This window comes from Apteryx mantelli, chromosome 6, assembly GCF_036417845.1.
Source record: "Apteryx mantelli isolate bAptMan1 chromosome 6, bAptMan1.hap1, whole genome shotgun sequence".
Taxonomy (NCBI): Eukaryota; Metazoa; Chordata; class Aves; order Apterygiformes; family Apterygidae; genus Apteryx; species Apteryx mantelli.
Window position 1 is genome coordinate 24,097,169 of NC_089983.1, and position 12,748 is coordinate 24,109,916.

Below are 12,748 nucleotides of genomic sequence, written 5' to 3' on the forward strand. Positions count from 1 at the left end.
AACTGTTTCTAAGGGATGGATCTCTAATACCTTCTATGAAAGTGATCCTGTAGTCTCCCTTGTCAGTTATTCTCTAACATTATTCTCATACTGATGGGCTTTTCCCCCTAATGTCTCAGTTATACTTTCCTCACTAGACATAAATAACTATTATTTCCTTCGTATTTTTCCTTCACTTATGTTTCTTCCTTATTTATCCTCCTTCTTTTCTTTTGATGGTCAATTTGTTAAAATGAATTCTAAGGCTTTGGTTTTTGTTTGTCTGTTGCTATAAAAATCAGATGAGAAAGGAGGCAACGGTAGTAGTTACTGCTGATAAAGCCACAGAACAAATGGTAATAACAAGAACTAGAGGAGTTGCTACTTCACAAGAACAAATGCACATCCCTCATGAAAAGGTGAATACAGATGTTACCCATGACTATCATGCCCTATTTTGTTCATAAAACTAATACCTAATTAAAAAGACAAGCCTATGAACAGGACTAGAGACATACAATTGTATTATTTTTCCCTTTATATATGTTCACTCTTCTAGTTTACATTGCTGTCATTCTCCTAATCCTTCCTTGATGATGACTGCCTTTCTCTTGTTACTCACTTCCATGGTTAATGCCTAAGAATGCAATAGATAAACTTGTGAAAAATTAATTTAGAAAAAATCTATTGTTTACATATTGTATGCTGGTTTACCAGATAACAGTCTCAATCATTTTAAGAAATGGCATGTAGGAAATATGTCTTAAATATTCCTTCTTGTTTTGCGTCTGTTTCTAAGCTTGCCGTTTGTAGGCTGCTTTATTTGTTGTCAACATAGTGGGTCAAAAAAGGGAGGATTCTTCATTTAAACCAATTTTGAAAATACTGGCAAGTAATCGGAAGTCATATTATTTTAGCACATATTTTATCAGATGAATTTAATTTAATTGAAGATCAGCTTTTGAAAAGAAATGTCATATTTGCATTCCTACTGAAATGCATGAGAAAGAAAGTGTAACCTATCTTTAGAGTATTGAGAAACAAGAATCCACCTGGGCAGAAACTACAAATCATGTTTGTGTGCAGGTTGCATATGAATGTTTTGGCAAAATGAAATTTACCTAAAACCTGTTTTTAAAATCATAAACTTTCTCAAACAGATTATGATGTGGAACAATTTTTCTGTGATTCTATTTCTTTTATTACTGCCTTGAGTAGCAAAACAAGCATTTGTGGAATATTACATTATTTTTCTGCTAAATATATATTAACTATATGAAAAGGCTACTTATGTTGTTATTGCTATTTCCAGACTAGATGATTCTGAAATACAGAGTTTGACATTTTTTCCTCCCTTTTCCTCATTTATATACTCTTTTCCAAATGAATAGAAAATCACATACCTTATACTCGAAAGAATATGTAATTTAAACTTTCTTATTTGTAAACATCCAGGTAAGAAAGGAACCAGAGAAAACTCCAGTGCCCAGGATAATAATTGCTACAGATAAAGTCACAGAGCAGGAAAGAATATCAAGAGCTAGAGAAGAAATATCTACTAGACATGAGCAAGTGCACATTGCTCATGAAAAGGTGAATAAATCTGTTGCAGATGTTTAACTCATTGTTATACCCTACTAAATTAAAAAAACCTCATTCTTCATCAAGTGTCCTATATATCTTCCCTCTGCTTCTTTATGAAAAGATGATTCCAAAAGCAAAAATTTTGTAAAGCAGCCTATTCCAGACATAGGCCCAGCATTTCAGTTTCAGTTCTGTTGAATTCATAGCAGTTCAAGTCCACAGAGGAACATTGAAACTGCCCTTCATATGGGTCCTTTGAGCTTTATGGATTTTATTACTCGGATACTCAGAATTTCACCTGATGATTAATAACCTTTGCTTTTTGTCTGAAGGTAGATTTCTGAAGATAAATTTTAAAGGTTAATTCTCATGATAGGATAGTACTTATTTACATGTGGAGTTTGATTTAATGAAGCTCATATTTGGGTAAAGACTGAGTGTGCTTGCTAGACCATATTCTAGAACCATTGTTCACTGGAGTAGCCTATGGGTAGTTCCATTGGCTGATGGGAGTAAATATTCAGTCAGTAATAGTAATTTTTATGCGAACAGTTTTTACAGAACAGAACAATGATCTATGACAATTAACTAAGAGGCGGGAAGACTTTTCTTTAATTCACACACAGATTAATATAATACATTAATGACTTTGAATGCACTTTGAATGCAGATAAGAGAGATATCGGTCTGCACAAAGTAATTATTCCATTTCACAGGTGATGTTTTTCTCCTGTTGATATACATTCTCAAACTTTGTCCCACTTTCCTGAAAAAAACATGTAATTCTGACAGAAGACATAATCGATTACTATTATTTTTCTTTACCATAAAAACTAGATAAGAAAGGAAGATGTGAAACCTTCTGTACCTAAGGTAGTAATTACCACTGATAAACCTAAAGCACCCATCATAATATCGAAAAGTAAAGAAGGAATTGCTACAAAACAAGAACAAGTAAGCATAACCCATGAAAAGGTGAATAGCACTATTACAAATGTAGTATTTGTTTTCTTAACCTCTATTCTCTGCAAACCTTATGTTTCCCTCAACAAATACTAACTATACTTTTCCAGCTCATTTTTTCTAAAATATATTCTACCTATAAACTTTTAGAACTGCTGTTAATTGGACTGTATTATTCCACCTTCATCTTTCTCTGTTTTCATTAATAACCATAATTCTCTTATGACTGACCTTTAACTTCTATCTTTCTCCTGAAATGCATGTTAATGTTTTTAAATCATGACTTTTTATTTAAACAGATGTTAAGCTGTAACAGTACTCATTAGTATACATGTAATACAGAGCTGTTCTGTCTGCAGTGCAAAAGGATCTAGAACCTTAATTCCCCTTCCCTATTCTCATTCCAATATGCTTTCCCATTCTTCAAATACCTTCAAGATCATATGTAACTGTAACTTTTGTTTCTGTTACAATAATCAGATTAAAAAGGAAGCTAAGAAAACTACTGTAGTTCCGAAAATAATTGCCACTGATAAAACCAAAGCACCAGTCACAGTGTCCAGAACTAGAGAAGAAATTACATCTAAGCAAGAACAAATTCATCTAGCTTGTGATCAGGTGAATAAAGCTGTTGCAGATGTGAATAGCACTGGTTACAACTTATTTTATCTGCAAATTTAATCTTGCAAGGGCTACTTGAGTATGCACTCAAATTCATTCTTGATAATATAGCTGTTAAGTGGAATAATTGTCCAGAAACAGAGTCAGTGTGACTAATTAAGCTTCTAGTGATATCAAAATTCATGTCTCACCCTTTTAAGAAATGCCACTTTTAAGGGTACATTCACATTTCTTTGTGAAAGCCTGCCACCAACCAATGACTTTCAAGTAACGTTTGCTTGCTCAAGATTCTGACTCTGCAATCTTTTTTTCCTACAAGCTGATTCCCTTCAATTTTATGGTTGTCAGACCAAACAAGCTCTCTTTATTAGAGTTTGAATAGTATTGTTCTTTGTACAATACATACTTTAACATTCAGTTCAATTCTGCACAGTTTATTACTTCAGACAGTCAGATGTTTGTTGATGCTGCTCTGTTCCACTAGAATCCACAATAGAAAGGCTATTCTATTATAGTAAAGGCAAGAGCTCTCATCTGTGGAAGAAAAGCACGATTGCTAACATTAGGTCATAGTCTGCTTTTTTTTTTTTTTTTTTTTGAGTTTGTTTAATTTGTTAGAAGTAGAATGGTACATTCAAAAAATACTGTAATGAGTTACAATTAAGAGAGCATGGCATGTAAAATACACTCTGAGGAGCCAGAGTGCTGAGAGATTACAATTAATTGTTAGATGGTGTAAACTGAGGGCCAAATTCAAAGTGGTACAAATGATTTTGAAATTGGCAACAGTACTGAAGAAGTAGTCTCTGTTACTTAAAGCCTACTTTAATAATAAAACAAAACTTCTACAAGCAATCACATTTTGGCCTAGCTTAGGTATTTTATTTTAAGGTGGATGTGATAATGATCTTAAAATCTGCATTAAATTATCCATTAGGTATTTTCCCACCTACAAGACATATATTTTACATTATGTGAAATGTAATGCGTAGAACATCCAGATCAGTTTTAGATCAGTGTAGAAACTGACATTATTCAGCAGTTATCAGGAAAAAAACAAGTGCCCTGACGCAAAAGCATTATTTCCCATTTCTCAGGAGGCTCAGTTTTCCTGTTCTAGTAGAATCATTTAAGTAGATTAGAATTTACAGATATGCTTGTGGTAAAATTTTTATGTACATATACTTTAGTAAATACATTCAAGTCAGATGCCAGACACATTCTGTTTTTTTAGTAGCATTAAATAGTTAAGTGGAGCTGATGAGCATACAAACTTAAAAATTATATGCACATTTAAATACATGCTGTACTATTAGACAAGTAGCCATAAATGTGACTATGAAGTATTTAAAGTGGGTGTGCAGACAGATATTTATATATATAAGGCATATAAGAATAGGTATATTCCATATACATGAAGATAGAGCTTGGAAAAAAATGTGTCTATATTTGAATCTACTGACTCTGAAATGTGGTTATGGGTGAATACATTTGATGTTTACATCATTAATTTTGCATATGTATGGATGGATTGTACCCTCTCTTTGTCTGAAATATTGCTAGATGTGTAAGCCTTTAATATCATGATGGACATTTATATAAATTTTACCAATGTTATCTGTAGATTGAAGCTGGAAAAAGGGCTGAAGCCGTAGCTACAGTTGTTGCAGCTGTTGATCAGGCACGTGTTAGATCACCTTGGGAACCAGAACATGCAGATGAAGCCTATGTCAAGCAGACAGCTTTGGAATATGGCTATAAAGAGCGTGCTGTAACAGAACGCATTGCTGAGGCACCAGCAGAACGTCATGTTGTCACTAAAGAAGTTAAAACTGTTTATGTTCCTCCTGAAAAACATATTTCAGATGCTGAAAAGAAGGAAGTTCATATATCAACAGAGGTTAGACTCAGTTTACATGGTGATCTTTTCCAAAAGCTCTGTTTCAATGAAACATTCTGTTTTCAGTTTGGGGAATGGCCTCACATTCTCAACAACCTTTTCATTGCTTCATGTAGATTAAAAGAGCCACAGAAATGAAGACTGAGAAAACAATTCATGTGGAACCCCCACGACCACGCACAGCAAGTCCTCATTTCACAGTCTCCAAAATTGCTGTTCCTAAACCAGATCATACTTATGAGGTGAGAGTGTATAGGAGGAGAACAGCATGCTCATTTAAAATAACTGGTGGGTCTCCCATTCCATTTGGCTCTTCCTCCCGCTCTAGTGTGGTGCTTTCCTGGGAAGAAGAAGGGTTGTATACTCTCTGCGGTTGTTTTTGTCCTCTCTTTTGACAAATAAAGAGGAATTCTGTAAACAAATGTATGTACCACTAAAATATGGTTTGTAATCTTTACTTATTTAAACAAGCTTCTTATTTGTTAAAGGATGCAACTTCAATACTTGATGTCATACAATGAAATCCTAAATATTTATTATACAACTTACATTTTTTTATGGAGTAGAAGTATCTCTCTCCAAGCTTATTATTTGCATTTTCCACTAGTACATTAATAACAGTGCTTCTTTCTTCCTTGCAGTTTACTGCATCCTAAACTAATTTTTGAAATACACTGTATCCAGACTGCATAATATGACACCATGCATTTTGCATGTTGTTTTTTCCATTCTTCAATTTGAGTCCTTCACATAATATTAAATGTTCACACTTAATTAATTTTCTCATTCAAGCGCACTTTATCTCTTCACGTGAATTTTAAAGATGAGCTGGTTTTTTTTTTCCTCAAACATAATTAAACAGGACAAAAATTACCTAAAATACCCTTAAATACTTTATTTAAAAAAAAAATACCCTGGATGTTATCCATTACTATATTATGCCTACAATAACATTTTGAAATCTTTTCAGGCATTTTAATCACTGTCAGACCTATAATTAGTGGTATAACTTATTGCAGAGGTAAGACCTCATGAATAAGACTGGAGGACACTTAGCATGTTTCATTTAAGAGCTTCCTGACAATTTAAAGATTAAATTCTGAAGTCAAAAGTAAGACAATATTTAAATATTAGACAAATCAAAGATAATAAAAGGATATTATATTTCCAGTATTCTGATACTATAAGCTGAAACTAGAAGCTATTTTTATATATTGTTTTTGCAGTGTCAACAAATAAGTAACTAAGGAAGCAACTGGTGCATATTCAATCTGTTTGAGAAATATACTATGCCTCCTTTGAAAACAGAAGAACGACAAAGCTGTAACTTTTTCTCTTCTCTTCCCTAGGTTTCCATAGCAGGATCTGCCATGGCTACTCTGGAAAAAGAGTTATCAGCGACTTCTGTGCAAAAGATCACCAAGCCTGTGAAACCACCTCAGCTAAAGCCACATGAAGTCAGGATAAAACCAGAGCCAATAGCCCCTCCACAGTTTCCCTTTGGAGAGACTGCTGAGACTTATAAAAGCCGCTATGATGTTGAGACTAAAAAAGAGACAGGTGTAAGCATTAAAGGTGAAGCAGTGCGGGAGGAACACTTGGTACTGCAGAAAGAAGGTGAAGCAAAGGTATGTCACTAAGCAAATTTCAATCCCTTTGACTGACTTTCATCTTAAAAAACATAGTATTGCTTAGCTGGTTTGTTCACTCGTTACAGTTTTCCCCTTTTACAACATCCTGCTGACTTTTTAGTTCTTCGTTGATTTATACAAATACTTCTAAGGACCTAATATTTTCCTATGGCAAGCAAAGAGCTTTCCTTATTCCTAAATTCCTAATTCCTATTCCTATTCCTAAATTCCCTAAATTCTTGTCTTACCTAAATCCTGCTGTTTATTTCCTTGGCTTTGTTTATTAACTGTGCTTTAAACAACCTAGGTGACAGAAGCTGCAAGAGTTCCTGTGCCTGCAGAAATCCCTGCTACTCCACCCACCTTAATCTCTGTAAGTAATTTGAACATAGATAAGGGAAGTACACTGTGGTTTTATGTCTATTGTATTCTAATTTTTTTATTTGAAAACTTGGCCATGAAAATTTGGCTTTATTTAATCTTTTTACCTCTTTGTGGGACTTACTCAGCCATACACTTGATCACTGAAACAAACTATCTTGAATGTCTATTATGGGGGTGATTCTTTGCAATCATGTCACATACTAGGTTGATCTTTGCTGCAGTGGGACATTTCTCCCCATGATCTACAGAAAGATCAAATCCCTTTTCATTTTCTTGTTGATGATAGTAATGTTCAGAGAACCCAAATCAAGTTTCAAATAACTCCCTTTGGAAAATGCTGATTTTTTCCAGATACACTGGGAAATAGAACCCTGTTTTGAAGTACACATTGTATTTTCCATTCAAAGGGGATTTAATTATTAAAAAGTCTATTTAGGAGTGAAAATATATACTAAGTATGATCCTTATTTTTTGTTATACAGGGCCTTAAAAATAAGACTGTGACTGAAGGTGAGTCTGTCACTCTGGACTGCAACATCTCTGGTCATCCTCAGCCTACTGTGACATGGTACAGGGAAGACTACAAGATTGAGAGCTCAATGGACTTCCAGATCACTTTCAAAGCAGGACTTGCTCGCCTTGTGATTCGTGAAGCCTTTGCAGAAGACAGTGGAAGATTTACCTGCACTGCCACCAATAAAGCTGGGAGTGTCAGCACATCTTGTCACTTGCATGTGAAGGGCAAGTATATTTATCACTGAGAAGATTATCATTTTGTTAACTACATATTGCTTAGAATATAACTTAGACACTTTGTCAGCTGCCAAAGTAAAACATGTGTCTTGAATTGCTCTCCAGGACTGTTAGGAAATAGGGCTGTAAGAATATCGGAAGATGTCCAAATGTGGGTTTGTAGGCTCCTAATTAGCTCCTTCAGTGCAAGTACTGGCCCTTTCAGCCAAATTATTATCTAACCTTCTCTGTCTCTGTATTACCTAAACTCACTGCTTAAGCACTTTTGAAGTATTCTAAAATCCACTATATCATATTTGCCTTGCAGTTTCAGAGGAAATCGAGACTCGAGAAACCATTTCTGAGAAGGCTGTTACAGAAGAGAAACGGTAAAGTTACTTTACTAAACAGACTGCTCCTACTGTGGTCATTAGTTTCTTGCATGCTGTTTATGACAGCTTCAGACATAAGCTCACTTACCTGCACTGGAATCTTATTTCAGCTATGTGGAGACAAAGGATGTTGTAATGGAAGATGTCTCTGTTGCAACAGAGGAAGTATCTGGAGAAGCCATACCTCCTTTCTTTATAAGAAAACCTGTGGTACATAAATTAATTGAAGGTGGGAGCATCATTTTTGAGTGCCAAGTTGGGGGCAACCCAAAGCCACATGTCTACTGGAAAAAAGGTGGAGTTCCTCTTACGACTGGCTACAGGTACTTTGAATACCATATATAAAAACTAAACATATTTTTAAAGAATATTTAATTGATAATACCATATTTTTGATTCTGCTATTGATGCTGAGCCAAATTCATCCCTCTTATAACATCACTGATTTCTTTGGATTTTTATTTTTCGAAGGGGAAAATCATAGAACCATCTCTTGCTATTGACATGTGACTTTTGCAGGATGCTAAAATTTTAAAATATAAATATTCAGAGAACCATAAAACAAGAAATGCTACAGATCTTTAAAAACAAATGAGAAAGAAATTTTGCCTTTGTTTTTTTTCTGTCTGTGTAATGTTTGCATTCTGTCTATGCAAATGTTGGCTATAGAAAGCAACACACTTTCTAGCAGAGAAACAATATCCATACATTTGTGGCATTCTTGAAATATATCATGCTGTAATCAGCCATGCTAGGATAAGCCATGTGCGCATAGCATATACCATTTTACTGTGCATGGTAACTAGATCTCTGATATTTCATTTTATACTGCTGTTTTCATCCTAGTTCTATTAGTAGCAGTAGAAGGAAAGCAGACCTGTCCTCTAATTGCAGCATGGTTACTTATCCTATGCTTTTCTGCAGATTCATTGAGTTAGAATTGCCCTGCACAAGTTTCTCTTTTTTCTTGTCTTGTACAAGTTAGTTGTGTAATTAGTCAGAATTACTCCTAAAAGCAAATTCATTAAGAAATCTGCTTATCAGAATTATGGAGAGCCTGTACTTTTATGCTGTCTGTAGATACAAAGTGAGTTACAAACGAGAAACCGGGGAATGCAAACTCGAAATTTCCATGACTTTTGCCGATGATGCCGGAGAATACACTATTGTTGTTCGTAACAAACATGGAGAAGCTTCTGCAACGGTCTCCTTACTAGAAGAAGGTACACAGTAGATTAAGGGGATGAGAGAAGTAATTTTAAAAATTAATTTTAAAAGGGGGGAAAGATTTTAAATTATGCTGCAAATTCTTGACAGCCTAATTTGGTCAGTACAAGAAATGTAAGAGGGAGAGTGCTGATAGCTGTGCTTACTGGTGGCTCTGTTTCTGAAAAACAGACTATTGACATTAGGTTCTTGCAGAATTTGTAGTCTTTGCTAGAATGTGTAGCTATAGGAGCTTTCCTCTGCTGGTGTTGATAGCACTCTACCTAACATGAGGCATGCACAGAGTGAAGTGAAGAAAGGTAGTTAAACAACTAACATGGTTGTTCTAATATTAAAAAAAAAAAAGATTTTTTTAAATTGTCCTTTTAAAAATTCATGAAGGGCTGTCAAGAGACAGAGAACTGTCAAGGAGAAATTGTAAAATAATCTCTGTAGAGGTGGTTCCAGTTTGAGAATTAGAACATCTAAATTTCAGAGTAAAACTTTTACCTGTTTATAAAGCTCATCTGAGGATACCAGTCTTTGCATTTTATTACTGCTCATATTTTATTTGCTAAACAGACAGAATCTGTTTAATCACAAAAACTGCTAAAATAACTTTGTATTTGTTTTCTTTATTCAAGCCAGTGAAAACCACAAAAGCTTATGAAAATTAACGTGTTCTTAAATTTTAGCTGATTATGAGGCCCACATAAAATCGCAACAAGAAATGATGTACCAAACTCAGGTGACTGCATATGTACAAGAACCTAAAGTGGCTGAGGTAGCCCCAGCTATTTCATATGGTGATTTTGAAAAAGAATATGAGAAAGAACAAGCCCTAATTAGGAAGAAAATGGCAAAAGATACAGTGGTGGTCAGAACTTTTGTAGAAGATGAGGTAAGTCTACCACTCCAGGCTCATTTTGTACGCTGACAGAAGCTGTTGGAATCTTTTTTTAATTTTACCAGTACACGCCACTTCTTTGCAAGATCATTATCTGACTCACAGACCTAATGGTCCTGCTTTTGTATATAGGAATTCCACATTTCTTCTTTTGAAGAAAGACTTATCAAGGAAATTGAACTCAGAATTATTAAGACCACCTTAGATGAACTCCTTGAGGAGGATGGAGAGATGATGATGGTTGATATTTCTGAATCTGAAGCTATTGAAGCAGGATTTGATTTAAGATTAAAGAATTACAGAACCTTTGAAGGAACAGGAGTTACTTTCCATTGCAAGATGACTGGATACCCATTGCCCAAGGTGCGTCAAACATGCATGACATTTATTTATATAAAAATTCCTCTGGTGCTGTACTTGAAAACTCCTTTAATAGCTAATTCCCAGGAAACTCCTTAGTCATTCTACATAGGTAGAAAACAGCAAGTCTCAAAAGATATCCAATCGTTTGTTTTGATATCAAGCTGAATTTTCATTTTGTCCCTTAATACAATAGTGTTAGATTGGTTAGCCAGTTCAGAAGTAGGTTAGATTTTACAGTTAAAGAGGGTTTGCTTCTGAGTATCTCCAGATTAGCGCTCACAAGTTGGGAGCACAGTAGCAAGTGTGGTCTATATCATCTTGCTCTCTATCAAAATGGGCTTTATTTATAGTTCTAGCTGTAGAATACCAAGACTCATGTCTCAGGCTATTGCCAAAACATATTACTTTAGTCTTACTTATTTCAAGCAAAAATATTAATGTTAGTACCTGTATGAAGGCTCTGATGATGTATCAGCTGAAAAATAGGGAGTTAGCCATGCATTGTATGCATGGGTCTTTACTAAATGTTTGTCTTTAGGAGAGCTCACTTAGCATTCCACTGTTTCTTTCCATGCAGATTGCGTGGTACAAAGATGGTAAGCGCATTAGGCATGGAGAGCACTACCACATGGAAGTTCTGCAAGATGGCAGTGCCAGTATGCATTTACCTGTTGTTTTACCTGAAGATGAAGGAATTTATACTGTCTTTGCCAGTAACATGAAAGGAAATGCCATTTGCTCAGCAAAGCTCTATGTTGAGCCAGTTGCACCCACTGCAACTCCAGGTTATATGCCAGCACCAGAAGTTATGAGAAGATACAGGTAGGTACAAAGTAATGTGAAAGTTATGAGTGCTGCAATAAAGATTGTGCAGCAAGAACTCATTACACAGCAGTTAAACAGCTTAGGTTACTGGAGCTTGCATTTCTATAGAGAACTTCTAAATGCTGTTGTCATGGCTTATATAGATTTATGGGCCAGCTCTTTGTCTGTTTTTCCTTCTTAATGAGCAATGCGGTTCCCAAAGTACCATCTTTCACATGCATGCCCAGCCTTAGTATCAGTTTTACCTCAGTAACCATATTTCTTCTCCATTTTCTGCAAATTTTCTTCTGTACTTGGAGTTTTAGTACTGCATACAACTCTTACATCCCACCCTTGAAATAGCTGCATTTCTGTAATAGTAAAAATCCAGTGTGGCCATGCACTGTGTTCTCTCTCTGTATACACATACACACACACATAAACACACACATATATGCACAAATGTACACAGAATTGCATCTGTATCTGTACAGTGTCTGAAAAACACTAGTTTCCCTGGCTGTGATGAACACTGATACTATTTGGCTATACAAATTTGCCCTTAAATAACTAAAGAAAATTGACTACAAACAATAACATTTTTCTACAACTTCTTGCCTAGGTAAATTAGTTAAACTCTTTAAAATAAAAAATGCTAAAGGCAAGAGTTGAACACTGTTTATCAAGGTGGCCCACTGCTGTATGTCATTATCGTACACATCTATCTTTTCTTTTCCCTCCAGGTCCATTTCTCCACGCTCTCCAAGCCGATCTCCTGCCCGCAGTTCTCCTTCTCGTTCTCCTGGCCGTAGATTGGAAGAAACCGATGAAGGACACCTAGAGAGACTGTATAAGCCAGTTTTTGTGCTGAAACCTTCATCATTTAAATGTTTACAGGGGCAGACAGCAAGATTTGACTTAAAAGTTGTTGGCAGACCTATGCCAGAGACATACTGGTTCCATAATGGTATATCATTCTCATTTTCACCAATAATCATTCTTACGAGCATTTTACATCCTCCTGGAACACTGTTTTGAGTGCAACATTTTTTTGTTCATATGTATCCACAGGTCAACAAGTGGTTAATGATTATACCCATAAAATAGTGATTAAAGAAGACGGCACCCAGTCATTGATCATTGTTCCTGCCATGCCTGATGATTCTGGTGAATGGGCTGTAATTGCACAGAATAGGGCAGGCAAAGCTTCAGTCTCCATGACACTGACTGTGGAAGGTATCTACTTTGCATGGTATTTTTAGGAGGCTACAGAGTGTTTCAT

General features: G+C 35.4%; 1 protein-coding gene across 1 annotated transcript in view; it reads left to right on the forward strand.

The window, feature by feature from the left end:
• TTN (titin) overlaps positions 1–12,748 on the forward strand; it is a 249,629-nt gene that overhangs the window by 9,475 nt on the left and 227,406 nt on the right. The window contains exons 8-24 of the mRNA XM_067298992.1: positions 282–398; positions 1,435–1,572; positions 2,401–2,538; positions 3,007–3,144; positions 4,772–5,047; positions 5,164–5,289; positions 6,397–6,675; positions 6,986–7,051; positions 7,545–7,803; positions 8,123–8,183; positions 8,297–8,509; positions 9,267–9,409; positions 10,088–10,293; positions 10,432–10,662; positions 11,240–11,484; positions 12,210–12,433; positions 12,538–12,702. Coding sequence (XP_067155093.1) covers positions 282–398; positions 1,435–1,572; positions 2,401–2,538; positions 3,007–3,144; positions 4,772–5,047; positions 5,164–5,289; positions 6,397–6,675; positions 6,986–7,051; positions 7,545–7,803; positions 8,123–8,183; positions 8,297–8,509; positions 9,267–9,409; positions 10,088–10,293; positions 10,432–10,662; positions 11,240–11,484; positions 12,210–12,433; positions 12,538–12,702 — 3,025 coding nt within the window. The remainder of the gene's footprint in view (positions 1–281; positions 399–1,434; positions 1,573–2,400; positions 2,539–3,006; positions 3,145–4,771; positions 5,048–5,163; positions 5,290–6,396; positions 6,676–6,985; positions 7,052–7,544; positions 7,804–8,122; positions 8,184–8,296; positions 8,510–9,266; positions 9,410–10,087; positions 10,294–10,431; positions 10,663–11,239; positions 11,485–12,209; positions 12,434–12,537; positions 12,703–12,748) is intronic.